A 19,759-nucleotide genomic window follows, 5' to 3' on the forward strand; every position below is an offset into this window, starting at 1 on the left:
TTATTATCATTATTATTACTATTATTATTATTATTACACACACACACACACACACACATCTGTGACACATCTTCGGCATCGATTTCGTCTTCGTCGACATCGTCCTCGTCTTCGTCACAATCGCCCGCGTCTCCCTCCCCTACGTTATCACCACTGTAAATGATGTCTGTCCTTAACCAAAACAGAAACAGTAAAGGACATCACTGTGTTAACAGTATTGGTATCAAAAGTTCCTCCACATCCCCCTCCAATTTCTCAACGTCTTCAATCCCACCCCCTCCCATCCATCCCAAGTTCATCGAATGGCGGCGGTGAAAATATTACTTAAATCTCTATATTCCCGGATCGTTCGACTTCCCGGAGGCAGAGCGGGGATCTAAGAGGTCTTCTATTTTATTTTACCAGGAACATATATGACTGGGATGTAAATATAATTTATATATACAAGCACGTAACTAAATGATCATGCAGAAACCACAGGGAAATTAAAGTTCGGAATACTAAACGTTTTCGTTTATTACATCTTCAGACTCTGAAGATGTAATAGACGAAAATGTTTAGTAGTGGTTTCTGCATGAACATATATATATATTAATCACGAGGAACCCATAGTCGGAATAAAAGGAAACTTAGAAGAAAGTGTAACTTCTATATTTTGGCTCATAGCTATAGCCCTCTTCAGGAGGGCTATTAGCCGAAATATAGAAGTTATACTTTCTTCTAAGTTTCCTTTTATTCCGACTGTGGGTTCTTCGTGATTATTATTTACAAATGTGTCACTACATTCTGTCCAAGTGATATGTATGTATATATATATACAGATATATATATATATATGTATATATATATATATGTATATATATATGTATATATATATATATATACTTCATTCAATTAAGGTTTATAATGACATCTTTGATTTATTTCATCAGACTAAATCCAATAAAATTCCATTACTATATCACTTTTATTTGTGGTTGTTCCGGCGCTATCCAATTCAACACGATTGTATAAGTATACCTAACATATTGTTGACCAATCCTATCTTCGAGTGGTTTAGCCAGCTACTCAGCATACAAGTTTGAAACGTTTTTTTCATTTAGTCTTGTTAAAAAACGCAAGAAAACGCTCTTCCTTTTTGTGGTTACTACACGAATTTAAATAGATATATATTTATTTTCCAGCGCCGACTATCCTCTGACGAAGTTACTCTCCACCATTCACATATCTGCGAGAACGACGATCTCCCCTTCTCCCGTCCACGACGCTCAGGCCTCCGTTAGGCGGGTACTGCAAGGGTCGCGCCGGCACACGGGCCCTGCCCATCGACCTGTCCCCCATCTGTCTATCCGTCCCAGTCTCTGATCAATGGCATCCCTCACACACACGCACACGGCTTGCTAGTGCAGTTGTAAGCCCCATGACTTCCCACGCCTTTGTTCCCGAGTTTAATCCGTGCTTCCGTTATACCATACACTTATTCGTATGAGCCGTCACTCCCCTCGTTGAGCAAGGGGATGGGGAGTATGTGTGTGAGGTCACAACATGGTCCATAGATCGGGCTATGGCTATGAACTCACATCCGAGAGGGTAATAACAGTCGATTACGAGTTCAACGTGTGATCCAAGACAATGGTGAACCGCACATCGCCTACCTTCCCTTTCCACTGATGCCCTCTTGGCCTCTGTAGCATTTCCACTCCATTCTAGGGCTGCATTTGGCAACTCCGTTTCCTCCATGATGAGTCTTTTGACCTTCCATCTTCTCTTGTGCAACTCCTTTCTATATTTTCTGGGGGTCTGCTCTTGCCCCCCCCCCCCTTTTTTTAAGTTGCCTCTTGGAATCCTTTTCCAGTCTATTCTTACCTATTCCATTCGTGGGCCCCAATTTCAACAATGCTTTGCTTATCTTTGCTTCCCTATCCCACTCTCACTTCACCTCCCAGCACTTCCAAATTATGTCTGTATTTCGTGCCTTATCCGCTTTCCTCATGCAGCACCCAGTTCATTACCGATGAGTTCTCATATGTGACCACATAGTGATCTCCCTATGCTCTCCACCATTACCACCTTTGTTATGATTGATATCTTCCTCAACACACATTCAGCACACCTACCACCCTTCTTGCATCCGTCAGTCTATTGTCCGTTTCTTGTTTCGTTCTTCTAAATCCCCTCAAGCAGCTACCACATCTCCCAAGTCACTTCTTTCGAGTTTATTCTTCAGTTCTTTTCTCATTTATACTTTGCACGTGTTGACATTCACACCTAACTTTCTCTTCTGACATATTTCTTCTTCACTTTCTCCAACTCATGTTACATCGTTTGCGAGCATTGTGTGGTTTACCTCACTCACTATCTTTCCCAGAACTGGCCTGCTCTGCTTTGACCTACCCCTCAGGTCTCTCATTTGCATGCGTCTACCGAAGAACCATGGCGACACAACGCAACCCTGCCTTAATGCCGACCCTACCTCGAGCCAATTACTCTCCTCCCGAGACACCGTCCCACAACCCTCCACTTCATACAAACTTCATTTTATCACCCTTCCCTACATCCTACGTTTCCTAACTTCCACGCCACCCCTTAATCTACTTTAACGTGCGTGTTTTCCATATCCATGATTTATATACGTATTTATATAGACTGTATGTGTGTGCACGTTTATATACATATACTTGAATAGATAAAAATGCACACACATACACAAACAAATGCATACAAACATTTGACAACCTGTTCTTCTTTGCTTTTTACACATGTACACACACACACACACATACACACATGTTTGTTTATATGCACTGTATGTTTTCATACACAATAATCCTTAGATAATTTAATGTACATTTGTATTATGGCTGCATATATATACTTAGATTACATTCGATATCGCCATACAACTATGATAAGATGACTATATAATTGTACAAATATGTAAATAATAAAGAAATATATTTCACCGTATTTTGCTTTTTCCTACAATACAGCATAACTGCCGAACTCCAGTCTTGAAAATAAATATATAAATACATTATTAGGTAAACAAATGTAAGCAAATAAGTAAATAAACAAATAAACACATAAAACACACATATATTATTATATAAAAACACGAGATGATAGTTGTGTCACTCTGAAAACAAGACCTCAATTTTTACCATCATGTCATTCCTCCTGTTACTCTTTATTCTTATATTTCAATCCATTCTTACAACTTCTTGGGAGCTGAGCAGTGTTTGATAATGTAGAGAACACTAACGCACGTGTCTGATCAATGATATTACTACCTACAACTGTTCTAGCACATTTGAACATGTTTCTTGTAAATTTGATGCTTGTTAATTTTTTTGCATTGTGCATTTTTTCTAAAGCAAGAGCAAGATCATGCCACAATATCCCCAACATCAAGGCGCTAAGAAAGTTAAATGTGCGCAAACGCAAAAAATAAAATGCACACAGTATAACTCAATGTCATTTCTGTAATCAAATGGAATTTACATGGCAACAGCACAACCGTCAACGTTTACGAATTTTCACCGATATTTGCAACTTCTATGTATTTTACCAACCATAATAAACAGTTTAACAGCTAGTTACGTTCACATCCTGTCCTGTGAGACGCACAGCATTTTCAACCAAACTTTAGAATTGTTGGCGAAAACTCGAAACTACAAATAGGACGCCTAAACTTAAAACGGCAAACAAGGCAGTTCTACAGCGTTTTGGTAGAAAAGGTCTCATAGTAATTGTTGAGGATCTAAAGCAGTGGTTCCCAAACTTTTTCAGCTTGTTACCCAGTTTATCACGTCACATTAAGCATGTTACCCCTTTCACAAAATGTTGTCAACATTGATATATATGGCTAAATTAAAACACTAGAGATATTTTTGTTTATTTATTGTATTTGAACATTGTGCATCTCTATTGTAGTAATGACAATTGCCAAAGATGTCAAGAACATCAGTGGGATGGATGAAGTTGCATGCTTGAAGGTAATTGAGGAATTCTTGGCTTCTTGATTTTCAGACTTCTTAACTTTTTTCTGTCACCTCTCCATTACCCCCCGAAAATAGGTTAAATTACCCCCATGGGGTAATTTAACCCCAGTCTGGGAACCACCGATCTAAAGCTTTCCTGGCGGTAGACTACCACAAATCACAATTCAAATGTATGTAGTAGTGTTCTTGGGCAGCTTGGAATAATACAATCTTTTCTAACTTCCATAAGACGAACTAAACTAACTAAAGTTATCCATTATTTGACTTGGAATAATTACCGCCGTTCCGTAACAATGTCACACGTTGACATTTGTGATTCATAGCGACGTTATCACTGCAAATCTTTATTGAATTATTTCCAAAACTATTCAACTTATACATGGATGGGGTGGTGCGAGAGGTGAATGCAAGGGTAGTGGGTCAGGGATTGGAGATGGTTAAGGAAAATGGAGAAAAGTGGGAGGTGAGCCAGCTGTTGTTTGCGGACGACACTGCGCTTGTGGCAGGATCGGAGGAGGGATTGAGGAAGCTGGTGACAGAGTTTGGGAGAGTGTGTGATAGAAGAAAGCTGAAGATAAATGTGGGTAAAAGTAAGGTGATGAGATGTACAAGGGGTGAAAGTGGCAGTAATCTGGAAATGAGCATTAAGGGAGAGCAACTGGAGGAAGTGGATAGTTTTAGATATTTGGGTGCAAATGTGGCAGGAAAGGGTGGAGTGAAGGTGGAGGTAGAATGTAGATTGAGAGAAGCGAGTAAATGCCTTGGTGGTTTAAAAAGTGTAATGAGGAATAGGAATCTGGGAATGGATGCTAAGAGGAGACTGTATGAAGGAGTGATTGTGCCAACAGCACTGTATGGAGCAGAAACATGGAACATGAGAGAGGAAGAGAGAAGGAACTTGAATGTGTTTGAGATGAAGTGTCTGAGAAGTATGATGGGGGTTACTAGGCTAGATAGAGTGAGAAATGAGGAAGTGAGGAGGAGAACAGGGGTGGAATAGTTGGGAGATAGGGTGGATGAAAGAGTATTAGGATGGTTTGGACACATGGAAAGAATGAGTGAAGAAAGACTAGTAAAGGAGGTATGGAAGGCAGATGTGGAGGGAGTGAACATGAGGGGACGTCCTAGGATGAGATGGATGGATGGGGTGAAGGGGGCTTTGGGGAAGAGGGGAATGTCGGTTGAGGAAGGACGGGAGAGGACAGAAGACAGGGGTGAATGGAGAATGGTTGTATATGGAAAATGTTGTGATGCATGAGGTGGATTGGACGGGGGAATGGGGGTGAGGTAATGTGTGTGAGCTACAATGCCATAACAACCATAATTATGAAGATTGCGTGAAGTACCAAGGTGATGACGAATGAGATGACGTAGTTTTTATAGATTTGTCACTCGTTTTCAAAGACGTTACTTTCGAACCATTCATCCAGGCAGCACCAAAACGGTGTTCTTTTTTTCTGTTTCATTCTACTATTTACACATTTCCAAACACAGGTTTACATTTTTCTGTTCCCTTTAATTGTAGCTGAGATACACTCAAAATCCCAAATCGTGCACATGTTCATGTGCATGTTTCATAAAAAACAAGTCACCCCTAACATTATCTTGTACTCTCTGAAACAAATCTTTATAAGAGAATTTAAAGTTATAGGTATAACCTTAATTTTTAATTAATTTACATTATCAATGGTCAACAAAATTTATCAAAATACCTCCTACAAGCACAAGGAGGTGAACTTGATGGATTTTTTTCTGCTGATTTCAAATATATTTTCGGATTTTTTTCTATCAAGCATAGTTTTTCTGTGATAGCATATTTTTTAAACAATTACAACTAATAAATGAGGCTGATCTTTCAATGAAACTTACCTTTCAAATATAGAAATGTATGATTTTCGAGTGTATTTTGTTTCTGGGAGATCCTTGTTTAGTGTCCAACAGTAATCAGCCAAAAATGAAGAGCTCCACTTCCCTTGATACCGGGTTTCCATGTTCAGAATGTCCTGGTAAAACCTCTCACCATGTTCGTCAGTGACGGCGCCAAAATTTGCAGGGAAAAACTCCAAGTGAGAGTATAGAAAGTAGATTTTTGGGCTCGTATTACATCCCAAGGTCTTGTATAATGTCAGTAGCTCTTTTACGATTTCAGAATACTTATTTGCTTTGCGATTCCCCCAAAACTCTGCCCAAACTTTCTTAAATGAGGTTTATAATAGAGGAGCATGCCGACAGGAGATCTTTTGGACCATAACTAGGTCGGATGCGAAAAAATTAATGATGATAAATAGATAAAAATATAATGATATACATAATAATAAATTAAATAAATAAATACATAGGTATAGTTAAATAATAAACTAACAGGTGAATAACAAATAATAAATTGACATGTAACTAATAATAAATTTGAATCAAGCAAATAATAATAAACAAATAGACAAGATAACACAACAAATAAACAAATAATATAAAATAAATGACATTCATTACAGCATCTTGCTTAGGTGTTTATCTAAATAATTCTTAAGCTTCGAATTGAACTACATTGCACTACCTCTGCAGGAAGTTCATTCCTTTCATTAACTACACGGTTGGCGAAGTTCTTTCTACCCACTTCCAAATTATATCTATTTCCTGACAATTTGGGACCACTGTTTCTTGTCTGATTCTCATTTAGTGTGAAAATTTTGTCACTCTTGATGTTGTCAGTTCCCTTTAGAATGTTAAAAACCTGTATCAAGCGACCTCTGAGTCTACGCTTTTTTATTATTATTATTATTTTTTTTTAGGGAAAACAGATTCATATGCTTTAGTCGATTCTTGCATGATTTATTTTTGATATTTGGAATAAGTTTTGTGGCTCGCCGTTGTATATATATATATATATATATGTATATATATATATATATATATGTATATATATATATATATATATATGTATATATATATATATATATATATATATATATATATATATATGTATATATATATATATATATATGTATATATATATATATATATGTGGTTAAGTTCCTCCATAACAGAATATACATCATTGCAAAACACCACACCATCCATCCTGAAGTGAGAAAAACTTCAAAATCACAATGTCGCTTACGATAAAAGTTAATTTTGGATCCTTTCTGAAGAAGATTCTATCCCTTTAACCTGGAAGCAAGAAGTTCAGACTTCTTTTTTGACAAGTCTAAATCCTGCACAAGATCATTCAGATCTCCCTGACTCAATAAATGCGGTTCACTTAAAGAAGAGCTTGGCTGAAAGTGCATAACAATCTCACGCAATGTTGCCAAACTCAGTGTTGCCTACAGCTTGACTGAAATTTATCCCACGTAATACACGTAAGGTAACATACCGTGGAACACAAAAACTGTGGATTCTGCATGCAAAAAATAAATAAATAAATAAGCAAATGAATAAATAAGCAAATGAAATAAGAGACTGCTATTGTTTTCCTTGGGACAAATTCTTTGTTGACCAGTGAATTTATTAACTTATTAATTTTGTTCGCTTTATTTACGTTTAGACATCCACCGTCAAGCACGTTAACTTGGAAGCAGGCGCGGATCCAGGGGGGGGGGGCTGAAGTCCCCCTCAAATTGTTCTTCCATGAATCATTGTAAGGATGCCATTTAATCGATTTTAGTACTTTCTGATGTTTTGCCAGGTCCGGGGGTTAAATAAACTTACAGCATGTGTGCGGTATTTGGGCGGAATTGTGCTGTGTTTGGCATTTGTTTAATTCCATTTATTTGTTTTGTGCTGCGCGTGTTGTAGGGTTGCCAGGCCTGTGACCAAGGCCTGTGACACCAAGGAGGTAAAGCTCGCTCTCTAGACTCTCAGCGAGGTGTATAACTACATCTATTCCTCAAACATGCGCTCGATGAGGTTTACTGAGCTCGTAAAAGACCACACGTCCACGAAGCGGAAGAAGCTGGTCAGCCTCTGCGCTACTAGATGGGTTGAGCGACACGACTCAGTCATTGTGTTCATGGAATTCCTGCCAGTTATTGCCGTCTTTCTGGAGAACGAGAGCAACTCGGACGCGACGGTGGGAGTACTACTAATAGCAATCCGAGAGCCACGCTTTCTGATTGGTCTCGCGTACGCTACGATTGGTGATGTGGTGACGCATCTAAACAAGACCCGGGAAGGTGCACTGACCAGCTTCCAGGACATCTTCAAGAAGGCAGAGGGGCTCCTCCAGGAGATCGGTTCATCACACGACACCATTCCTGTACCTCGAGTTTGCAAGCGCCAAACACAGCGAGCGAATTTACCCTTCCAGACAGCTGAGGAGTATTACCGAAGATCTGTATATGTCCCATTCCTCGACCATGTATTGAGTGAGCTGCAGACCCGGTTCGGGAATGATACTATTCCTGTTGGCTTCAAGATCAAGAATCTGCTCAGCAGCGCTGACGGAGATGTTGCTGCTGTACTGGAAGCGGCAAAGGTTTATGAGGCTGACATCGAGACCTTGAGCCTCGTAAAGGCGGAAGCAGAGCGCTGGTATTCAACAACAATGAAGTTCGAATCCATTGGAGATGCCCTTGCCCACGCCCAGACCCGAATGTATCCGAACCTGGCCAAGCTCCTCCGAGTTTTGATCACGCTCCCAGTCTCGAACGCAGAGGCCGAGCGTTCATTTTCAACCCTGAAGCGACTGAAGACCTACCTAAGGAATACTATGGGTCAAGATCGCCTCAACGGCCTGGCGCTACTCGGCGTTCACAATGAAATCAATATTGAAATAGACAGTGTAATCAATGTATTTGCCCCAAAAAACAGGAGGTTGATGTTCGTGTGAGATCCCATGAACAATGCTGTGTGTTATTAATGTAATTTAGATACTTTTATTAACAGGTTCAGAAGTTCATACACGTTTTTGTTTGTATTTCTGTTTTTTAAAGCTACTTTTATTTTTTATTACTTCCATGAGTCCATGTGCACTAACACTACACACGGATCCTGCAATAATTTCTCTCTATGCGAGAGTATACGCGTGCCAGTGCCTTATCACTGACTAGCACAAGCGTGTAACAATATAAAACGAAAATACATTCTATTATATATGTCTAAAATACAGAAAAATCTGAAAAACATTATTAAGTTAAGTATACCTCAGACTTCTGATACATCAGACTACTCAGAGGAAGGAATTCAGGTTAGCCCCCACCCCCAATTTTTTTTATCCTGGATCCGCCACTGCTTGGAAGTTCGCCTCAGTTACCATCTTTCGCCTGGATCCCCAAGAATCCATTTACGTCAGGTACACAAGGAGACCCTAATAAGACAAATGCTCACAGAAAACACTGATACCATCACGTCATGCCCAAACACATACCGCCTCACCATCCTGGAAGCCCTAATCCTTATAAAGAAATAGAGCCTAATCTCAACACGCAGTCATCAAACCTGCAAACACCCAGCATGAAAAGAAGCACGCCCCTGGAAACAGTCAATCAGTGAAAGACCGAACGAAACAGACGAAACAAATGCACCTAATACCGATCAGACCCCCCCCCCTAAAAAAAACACACCCAGTAATTCCATCTCTTTTTTTTTTCCTATCCCATATATCGGCAGTACCTCCCAATGCCTCACAGGGCCTTCCTGTATACCCTGTCATAAGCCTTTTCCGAAAACTCTAATGTTTGAAGATTTTTATGTTGCCTTACTTGGGGTAATGTGTGTATAATTAAAACTACACGGAACATTAATCATAAGAGGTAAATCAACAATTCTGATTATTTAAAACAAGTATGAAAACATATAATTACAAGAGAAACATGCCATAAGAAAAGCTTTAAAATGGTTTCGATTGTAGAAGCTGACATACCGAACAAGTCGATGGTGAAATTGAACAGAGTTGTATATCTTTAGATCTACAAACCATGGCTCTGCTATTACCTATATGTGTTTCCCGTGTATATTGTTATATGTACAATGGGCTACTCGTTAATTATTTTTTTCTTAAAGAGTTTATTAAATATCAGGTCAAAGGTTTCTGGCAACCCTCCCGTGTTGCCTCCAGTAGGTTCACGAGACAGAAGGCGAGGGCGTTCGACATCAACCACATCTGAAAGAAGTGTTTTTTCTCGGTTTTGCGAAAACAATAAGACGATTTTCACAATCATGATCATCATTCGTTTTATCATATTAATCGTCGGAGTAATTATACTGTTTTTGGCACATCAAATCGTTGGAATCGACTTACCGGGAGGTAAGTGGTCTTATAAATACTGGTCATTGAGTCTTGTTATTATTTTGCCCGTTTGAGGAACAACCATCAGACATTGTTCTTTCTCATTTGAAATACAAATCTCCGGCTGTTTGTGTGCAACTCACGGTCTCGTTTCCTCTTTAATCAACTAAAATCTCGTTTCTATAGATAGTTACTACGCGGGAATGGAATTTTATATATAAATCGTTTGTGGGCAGATGTTAAGAAATAGTTACAGACCTAATCTAAACAGCGATTTTATTTACGTGGCGAAAAAAAAGAAACTTGACAATACTGGTAGTCCTTCAGTAGATATAGTGTCAAACAAAATTTTCATTTTTTATAAGTGCACTCCTACGCGTTATAGCAATAGAAAGTGGTTTCCTTTCCACTCCTCCCTCTTCCACTCACCCTTTCCCTCCCCACCCTATTTCACCCCTGTCACCTATCTGCCAAGTCCCCCCACACACACACACTTTCTGCCCAATCTCCCCTCCTGTCTGCCAAGACTCCCCTCCCACATCCTGACGTCTAACTCCTCCCCACACTTCCATCATCTGCCAACACTCCCCCTCTCCCACCGGCCCAGACTACCACTTCTTCACATCTCCCCAGACCCCTTCTTACTTCTGTCTGCTCAGATTTTCCCCCTCTCCCATGTGTCCAGGCTTTCCTTCTCTCCCTTCCATCTGCCATGACTTCCCCGTCCCTTCCACAGTTCTCTTTTGCAAGGGACATTCAGACCCAAGATATTCAGCCGTGGACTAAATTCTTAAAGAAGAAAAATTAAATGTTTGAGTCTGTATTGAATATATGCTACTGGTATTATTAGACCAGTGGTTCCCAACCGGTGTGGCGCGACATCAAAGAGTGCCGTGAGATAAAATGAGGGTGCCGCCAAAATTCAGAGCAAAAACCATTTTCGTATTACCAACTCTTGTTCATCCATTTTTGTTCATTAAAGCAGCATCAGTGTAAAGATGAGTACTTGCATATTGTCCAGGGACAACATTTTGTTACACTGATGTTGAATCAACAAAATACTGACAAACTAGAATTTAGATTTTCTAATAAGGGTGCCGGGGACTTCTGAAGGCTTGGCAAGGGTGCCTCAAGCTAGAAAAGGTTGGGAACCACTGCATTAGACGGACATCACCGTAAATATTAGTGCATACCTACGCGATATAGCAATAACAAATTAGATATTAATTTTGTAAATTATAATACATGAACGTAATGTTTTTCTTGGCGGAAATAAATAACATAAAGTTGCTAAATGCGATACTCAAAGACACATAGCCGCTTCGACTAGATACGCCATCTTTGTTTTGGTAGATGCCGAGGTCAAAGAAATTCAAGTTGATAAATTCGTCTAACATGCATTTTGTAATGTGGTACCTGTAATTCTAGATGTCATCAGGATTGCCATCGTCTTCGACTTCCGAATCTATCAAAACAAAGGTGATTTTGAGGTCGACTCGACTTCGTGAGGTTTTTAGCAACGTCTTTTATTCTTTATTTCCGCCAAGAAAAAACTATATTACGTTGATGTATCATAGTTTACAAAAACGAATTTTCTAATGCTATATCGCGTAGGTGTGCAATTCTAAAAAAAAAAAAAAAATACCGACATCACAGTTGCTTTTATATTTAAAACCTATTCATAGATTTCCGCCAAGAAAAAACTATATTACGTTGATGTATCATAGTTTACAAAAACTAATTTTCTAATGCTATATCGCGTAGGTGTGCAATTCTAAAAAAAAAAAAAAAATACCGACATCACAGTTGCTTTTATATTTAAAACCTATTCATATACTCGCCCCAGGACCAACAATATGTATGAAGTGGTCCTGTGAAACTTGACGTTAGAATCTTCTCCCTACCACTTGGCTTTAAATCTTATCAATGCCTTCACCTCTGCATGGAGACGTTGGGGCTGCCACTGTTGTCAGGCCTGTCCTCAGGTCTCCAACAACTTCAGATGTCTTTCCTTCACATTTTATACACAGAACTGACAAAGGGCAGTTACTTCCCTCCTATTCCTCCCATTACTGTACCAGGTAACACTGAAACCAATAACCTACATAAGGTCACAAAAGAAAAAAATACACATCACATGTCAGAAGAACATTACAAAATAATTTCCATACAGTTACATCAACTGCTGGAATAGAATACTGTAGTCATAAACAAATTAAACCTATGATTACTGGAGAATAATCGACAGGCCTTCATGAGCACAGCTCATTTCTTCAGTACTACAATTAGGTAAATACGTATACACAACAGATAAATCTAATGTTTTTTGCTGGAGAGATCAGTGGAAGGTTTGAGGGATGTTTCAGACTACTGTGGGGTATGTGGGTTTTCAGCCAATTGAGCCTGAAGCAACAAACAATTGCCTCATTCATATTAGGTGGTGCACCCAAAGGGGCCGACTTTCTATCTTTGGATTTAGCACAAGACCTCTTATCAATTTCAGCTACTACAAATACTGCAGTAAAGGATAGCTGTAATATTTTTAGTTTAAGTTTAGCTTATTTTTTATTTAATTTTTCCAACACACCTTATTCTAGTAATCTAAGATTTTGCATATGACAGTGGTTAAAGATGAAAATATATTTTATTGCCATACTGTCCTGTCATTCATACAAAGAGTATGCTTATTGCATTCCATATTCATTATGTAACTAAGGCAGGGCCCTCACCTGGGGAAGGCAGGGGGGGGCATATGCCCTGGGGCGGTACATTTAGGGGGGCGCAATTCTAGTCTGGACATGCTGCCCACAAAGCTGACAAAATAATTATAATAAGAAAAGGTCAAAGGGGCCCTAAATATTTTACTGTAATATACGAATTTTGCGGTAGAATCAACAGAATATGAAATTTTTTCCTTATCCTTTCTGGAATAGGGACATTAGATACAATTTTTAAAATCCATTTAATTATTTCGCAGGCCAATAGCTAAAACAGGCTGTAAGGGATGGTGGAGATGGGAAGTGGTGATAGGGGAGGGGGGGGCATCGCTGAGAACTTTGCCAGGGGGCGGCACTTTGCCCCAGGGCAGCACTTAGGCATGTAAGGGCTCTGAACTAAGGTAATTGTTTCTGTAGAATATATTTCTACAAATCATTACAAAGCAGATATTAGCTTACTTCCACCCATTTTTACACATTATGCCACAAAAAGTTCTATATTTTATATTTTGAGTACAAAATGACTACCTCGTTTTTTTTTTTTCCCTGACAACATGTAGCCAATACCCCGTCTGAGGTATTGGCTGCATGTTGTTATTGCAAAATAGCATGCAGTTGATACTTTAGGGTCTATATAGGGCGCCCCTATGTACCAGAGCCACACATCATTTTGTCTGTGATAGAGGAAGACTGCTCTCAGAGAAATGATGAAACTTTTATTACTGCTACTGTCCCTCTGTTATGCTGTCCCCCAACCCCTTGTTGCTGTCCTGTACCATTTCTCTGAATTTCATTTCCTTGTTTTGCATACCCTGTGGTGGGGGGAAAAGAATACTGCCACCAAGTATTTTCACTTGGATCATAAGAGGCGAGAAAAACGGGACGGGGATTGGGACCAGGCATCCTTCTCCCAGTAGCCCCACAGGGGACATTCCTAAAAAAAAGTAAAGGCATAAGAGGGTCTAGGAGTTTTCCAACTGGCACCCTAAGGTTTGGGTCTTTTAATGTGCATGGATGTGGTACAGATGAGAGTAAAGGGGAAGAGATAGGTAGTATATTTGTGAGAAGATGGATGTGTTGGCTTTGAGTGAAACTAAGTTGAGAGGGAAGGGTGAGTGTGAGTTTGGGAGTGTAATTGGGAGGTTATCAGGAGTGAAGAGAGGTTGAGAGAGAAAAGGAGTGCCTATACTAGTAAGTGAAGAGATAGGTTAACATGTAGTGGAGTGGAAGGTTTCCTCAAGGATAATGTGGATGAAGGTGAAACTGGGAAAGGAGATGTGGTTTTTGTAAGTGCATATGGGCCTAGTAGTGAGAAGAGTGTAGAAGAAAGGGAGGATTTTTTGATTAATTTAAATGAGTGCATAGAGGTATTAGGGAGGAATGTCAATGTAGTAGTACTGGGAGACCTTAATGCTAGGGTAGGAAATGAACCAATTGACGGAGTGGTTGGGAAATGTGGAGTTCCAGGAAAGAATCATAGTGGAGAGTTGATGGTGATGTCTAGAAAGAGTTTATGATAGCAAATACAGTGTTTCAGAAGAAAGTCAAGCATAAGTACACATGGAAGAGGGTGATGGATGGAAGGGTGGTAGATAGAGCATTAATGGACTATGTAGTGGTAAATAGAAGTATAATTGGAAGAGTTAAGGATGTACATGTGCTAAAGGGAGAGATCATTTTTTGGTAAGTTGAGAGTGGAGGATAGATGGAGAAAGATGAAAAGGACAAAAGGTAGGGAGGTGCTTAGACTGAACTCTTTAAATGAAAAGGAGTACAAGGAAAAGCAGAGAGAGGAGTGGGAGGGAGAGAAGGATAGAGTAGAGCTAGGAGTGGAGGAATGGGGATGGTTCAAGGAGGGAGTCATAAAATGTGCAAAGATGGTGTGTGGAACAAGGACAGGAGAAAATAGAAGGAAAGGTAGTGAATGGTGGGATGAGGAAACAAAGAAGGTTGTAGAAGAGAAGAAGTGAGCTTTCACAGATTGGTTACAAAATAGGACGGGGGAATCATATGAGAGGTACAAAGAAAAGAAAAGAAAAGAGAAGTAAAGCACAAATTAAAGGAGGCAAAGAGGAGAGCAGATGTGAAATGGGGGTAAGAGTATGACAAAATTTTGAAAGTAATAAAAAGATGTTTTGGAAAGAAATTAAGAGAGGAAGAGGAAGCAAATCAAGTAGAGAAGAAAAGGTAAAAGGTGCAGATAGAGAGATGATATGGAAGAGAAGGCAGTAAGAGGAAGGTGGGCTGAGTATTTTAGGGAGTTGCTAAATATGAAGGAGGATAAGGAGGGAAAGATAGTCGCAGTGGCAAGTGTTAAGAAAATGACCTTGATGAGTGAGGAAAATGGAGGAGAAATAAGGAAGGATGAAGTGAAGGAAGTTGTTAAGATGATGAGAGCAGGTAAGGCACCTGGTCTGGATGAGGTACGGTGATGGTGGACTGGCTGGTGAGGTTATTTAATGTTGCTGGAGAGAGGGTAAAGTGCCAGAGGACTGGAGGAGTGCATGTATAGTTCCACTTTACAAGGGAAAAGGGGACAAGTGTGAGTGTAGTATTTTCATAGGGATTAGCTTGTTAAGTGTAGTTGGGAAGGCTTATGGGAGGATCATGAATGAGAGGATTAGGAGAGGAACAGAGGGAGTAATCGGCGAGGAACAGTGTGAATTTAGGACAGGTAGAGGTGTAGATCAGATCTTTGTGGTAAGACAGATATGTGAGAAAGCTATAGGAAAAGGTAAGGATGATTTTTGGGCTTTTATGGATCTGGAAAAGGCTTATGATAGGGTAGACAGGAAGGCACTGGGAGGTACTGCAGATATACGGGATAGGAGGAAAGCTTCTAGGAGCTGTTAAGAGTTTTTATGAGAGTAGTAGAGCATGTGTCAGGATTAGAAATGGAGAGAGTGAATGGTTGGAGGTAAAGGTGGGACTTCGTCAGGGATGTGTTATGTCGCCCTGGCTGTTCAACTTATACATGGATGGGGTGGTGCGAGAGGTGAATGCAAGGGTGGTGGGACAGGGATTGGAGATGTTTAAAGAAAATGGAGAAAAGTGGGAGGTGAGCCAGCTGTTGTTTGCGGACGACACTGCGCTTGTAGCAGGATCAGAGGAGGGATTGAGGAAGTTGGTGACAGAGTTTGGGAGAGTGTGTGAAAGAAGAAAGCTGAAGATAAATGTGGGTAAAAGTAAGGTGATGAGATGTTCAAGGGGTGAAAGTGGCAGCAGACTGGAAGTGAGCATTAAGGGAGAGCAACTGAAGGAAGTGGATAGTTTTAGATACTTGGGTGCAAATGTGGCAGGAAAGGGTGGAGTGGAAGTGGAGGTAGAATGTAGATTGAGAGAAGTGAGTAAATGCCTTGGTGAATTAAAAAGTGTAATGAGGAATAGACATTATGGAATGGATGCTAAGAGGAGACTGTATCAAGGAGTGATTGTGCCAACAGCACTGTATGGGGCAGAAACATGGAACATAAGAGAGGAAGAGAGAAGGAGTTTGAATGTGTCTGAAATGAGGTGTCTGAGAAATATGATGAGGGTTACTAGGCTGAATAGAGTGAGAAATGAGGAGGTGAGGAGGAGAACAGGAGAACAGGGGTGGTAAGGGAGTTGGGAGATAGGGTTGATGAAAGAGTATTAGGATGGTTTGGACACATGGAAAGAATGAGTGAAGACTAGTAAAAGAGGTATGGAAGGCAGATGTGGAGGGAGTGAACATGAAGGGATGTCCTAGGATGAGATGGATGGATGGGGTGAAAGGGGCTATGGGGAAGAGGGAAATGAAAAATGAGATTGTTGTTCCATTAGAAATTATTTTCAAGAAATCCATCGTATCCGGAGATGTCCCAAGAGAATGGAAGCTAGCTAATGTTACTCCCATATTCAAAAAAGGTGACAAAAAGAAGCGGAATAACTATAGGCCTATAAGTTTGACTTTAATTGTAGGAAAAATAATGGAAACTATCAGAGATGCTATCGAACATCATTTAGAAAGTAACCGTTTGATAAATGATAGCCAGCATGGTTTCAGACGGAAACGTTCTTGCGTGACTAACTTACTCGAATTCTACAACACAGTTATCTCGAATTATAACAAAAGAAACAATATAGATTTAATATATCTAGACTGCAAAAGCTTTTGATACCGTCCCACACGAAAGACTACTTACTAAATTAGCTTTACATGGAATAAGTGATAGCCTATTAAGTTGGACTAGTAATTGGTTGAATGGTCGAAAACAGTTGTTTTAAATGGAAAAACTTCTAGATGGAAAAATGTTACAAGTGGAGTTCCTCAGGGTTCTGTTCTTGGGCCACTTCTATTCATAGTATATATATATATAAATGATATAGACCATGGACTAAAATCTACTGTTTCCAAATTTGCTAATGATACAAAACTGTGCGGAATGGCAAATGATCACTTAAACCAATTGGATATTCAAGAAGATTTAGATAAATTACAGGAATGGTCTGAAAAGTGGCTAATGAAATTTAACACAAGTCAATACAAGGTAATGCACATAGGTAAAAATAACAGTAAGTATGATTACAAGTTATTTGGAAATTCGTTAACAAAAGTGAATAGTGAAAAAGATCTCGGCGTAATTATCAGTAACGACCTCAAATCATCCAAGCAGTGTATTTCAGCCTCTGAGAAAACAAATAAGATTCTAGGACTGATTGCGCGATCTTTTGATTTCAAAAGTCCATCACTCATTAACAAGCTATATAAATCGTTAGTTTGTCCACATTTGGAATATGCTGTTTCCGTATGGTCACCGAATCTCATTAAAGACATTGACAGATTAGAAAAAGTACAACGGCGAGCCACAAAACTGATTCCAAATATAAAAAATAAATCGTACGAAAATCGACTAAAACATATGAATCTGTTTTCCCTAAAAAAGCGTAGACTCATAGGTGACTTGATACAGGTCTTTAAAATTCTAAAGGGAATTGACAACATCATAAGTGACAAAATTTTCACATTGAATGAGAATCAGACAAGGAACAATGGTCTCAAACTGTCCGGAAATAGATTCAATTTGGAAGTAGGTAGAAACAACTTTGCCAACCGTGTAGTTAATGAATGGAATAAACTTCCTGCACAGGTAGTGCAATGTAGTTCAGTTCGAAGCTTTAAGAATCATTTAGATAAACACCTAAGCAAGATGCTGTAATGATTATGATTTATTTTATATTATTTGTTTTTGTTTTGTTATCATTTGTCTGTTTGATTTTAATTTATTATTAGTTATGTCAATTTATTATTATTTACTATTTACCTGTTTGTTTATTATTTAACTATACCTATGCATTTATGTATTTTATTTGTTATTTACAGTATTATAGTTTTTATTTATTATTTTATGATTTTTTTTTCCGCATCCGACCTAGATATGGACCAAAAGGTCTCCTGTCAGCATGCTCTGCCTTTGTAATCCTTTATGTCTGTGGAGGAAGGACAGGAGAGGACAGAAGACAGGGGTGAATGGAGAATGGTTACAGAGGATTACAGAGGAGCATGCCGACAGGAGACCATTTGGTCCATAACTAGGTTGGATGTTGAAAAAGTGAATGAGATGATTAGATTATGACAGATAATAAACAAACAGAAATAACAAAGTAATAAATAATAAAAATGAACAGATAAATATCTTTATCTATTTCTTCCTTGATTTTTTTCTTCATTTCTTTGTGTCATTCCTTCACAAACGTAAACCCTACAAACGTAAAAATTAAAGAAGCATATATGGATGATGCTGTGATGCATGAGGTGGAATGGGTGGGAGGATGGGGCTGAGGTAGTATGTATGAGAAAAATTTGACACAGCCCGAAGGGATTTCTCCCCGTCTTCTCCTTTTCTGTATGGGGGGATGGAGAGGGGGGTCGCTGATTTAATGAAGTGGCCTTGCTGTGGATGTGTTGTGTCTTGTCTGGAGTCGCTGCTTCTGACCCAGGGCAGTGGACAAAATGCAGGGATGACCTGTCATCCAGGAGGTGCCAAGATAAGAGAGAGGGTGGCGGGGAGGGGAGTGTATTAGGGATGGAATGGGTGGGAATGGTTTTTATGCCTTTTTCTTTTTGGCTACCTCCCTTGTAAGAGGGAAAAAGCCTTGGTATATGTATGTATGTATGTATTTTTCCAGCAACTGCTCCCATCCTGTCAGGAACAAAAATAATTTACACTAATACAGTACAATGCAGACAACAATCTAGCGTTTCTCCCCAGAGATCCTTGGGAGGTCCTGAGAAACACTGTTCATTATATTGGGCCTGGGGCTTGTTTCCTAGATTGTCTGGCCAAGCAGTCCTGTATCCCTGAGGATTGCTATGGCTGGAACAGTTATCCCACGAATTTCTTGTAGAGTATATATTGTAAAGTTGTGATAGTGAAGAGACTTAGACCACAACATGAGTGGCCATTAGGACATATTGTTATGCTATACCCAGATAAAGATGATGTATACATTGTAGATGTGTTATGCAACAGGATGATTAGTGAAAAACCTTAGACAAACTAGTTCCCTTGGAAATTCATCTCAAGGACCAACACCTTTAACAGGTGAAGAATCCAGTCCACAGGTTATCTGGTCCTTCAAATCAGATAACCTGTCGTCTAATATTTCCTTGAAAAACTTGACTCCAGTAACAAAATTGGACCCATTGTCTGAAATTACTGTTCTCAGGAATGAATACACTGCACAAAATCTCCTAAAGAAGTTCAGAAGTGTCAGGGTCAGCATATCTGAGGCTAACTCTAAATGCACCAGTCTAGTTTTTATACATGTGAATAAACATATCTAATATTTGT

The 19,759-nt window shown here is 39.4% G+C and overlaps 1 protein-coding gene across 1 annotated transcript in view; it reads left to right on the forward strand.

Annotated features, from left to right (window-relative positions):
• The first annotated feature begins 10,054 nt into the window (after positions 1-10,054).
• The window catches only part of LOC143033940 (uncharacterized), a 63,859-nt gene continuing 54,154 nt past the window's right edge, over positions 10,055-19,759 (forward strand). The window contains exon 1 of the mRNA XM_076199623.1: positions 10,055-10,245. Coding sequence (XP_076055738.1) covers positions 10,158-10,245 — 88 coding nt within the window. The 5' untranslated portion in view covers positions 10,055-10,157. The remainder of the gene's footprint in view (positions 10,246-19,759) is intronic.

This window comes from Oratosquilla oratoria, chromosome 16 (assembly GCF_046742065.1).
Source record: "Oratosquilla oratoria isolate Oo_2021 chromosome 16, ASM4674206v1, whole genome shotgun sequence".
In the NCBI taxonomy this organism is placed as follows: Eukaryota; Metazoa; Arthropoda; class Malacostraca; order Stomatopoda; family Squillidae; genus Oratosquilla; species Oratosquilla oratoria.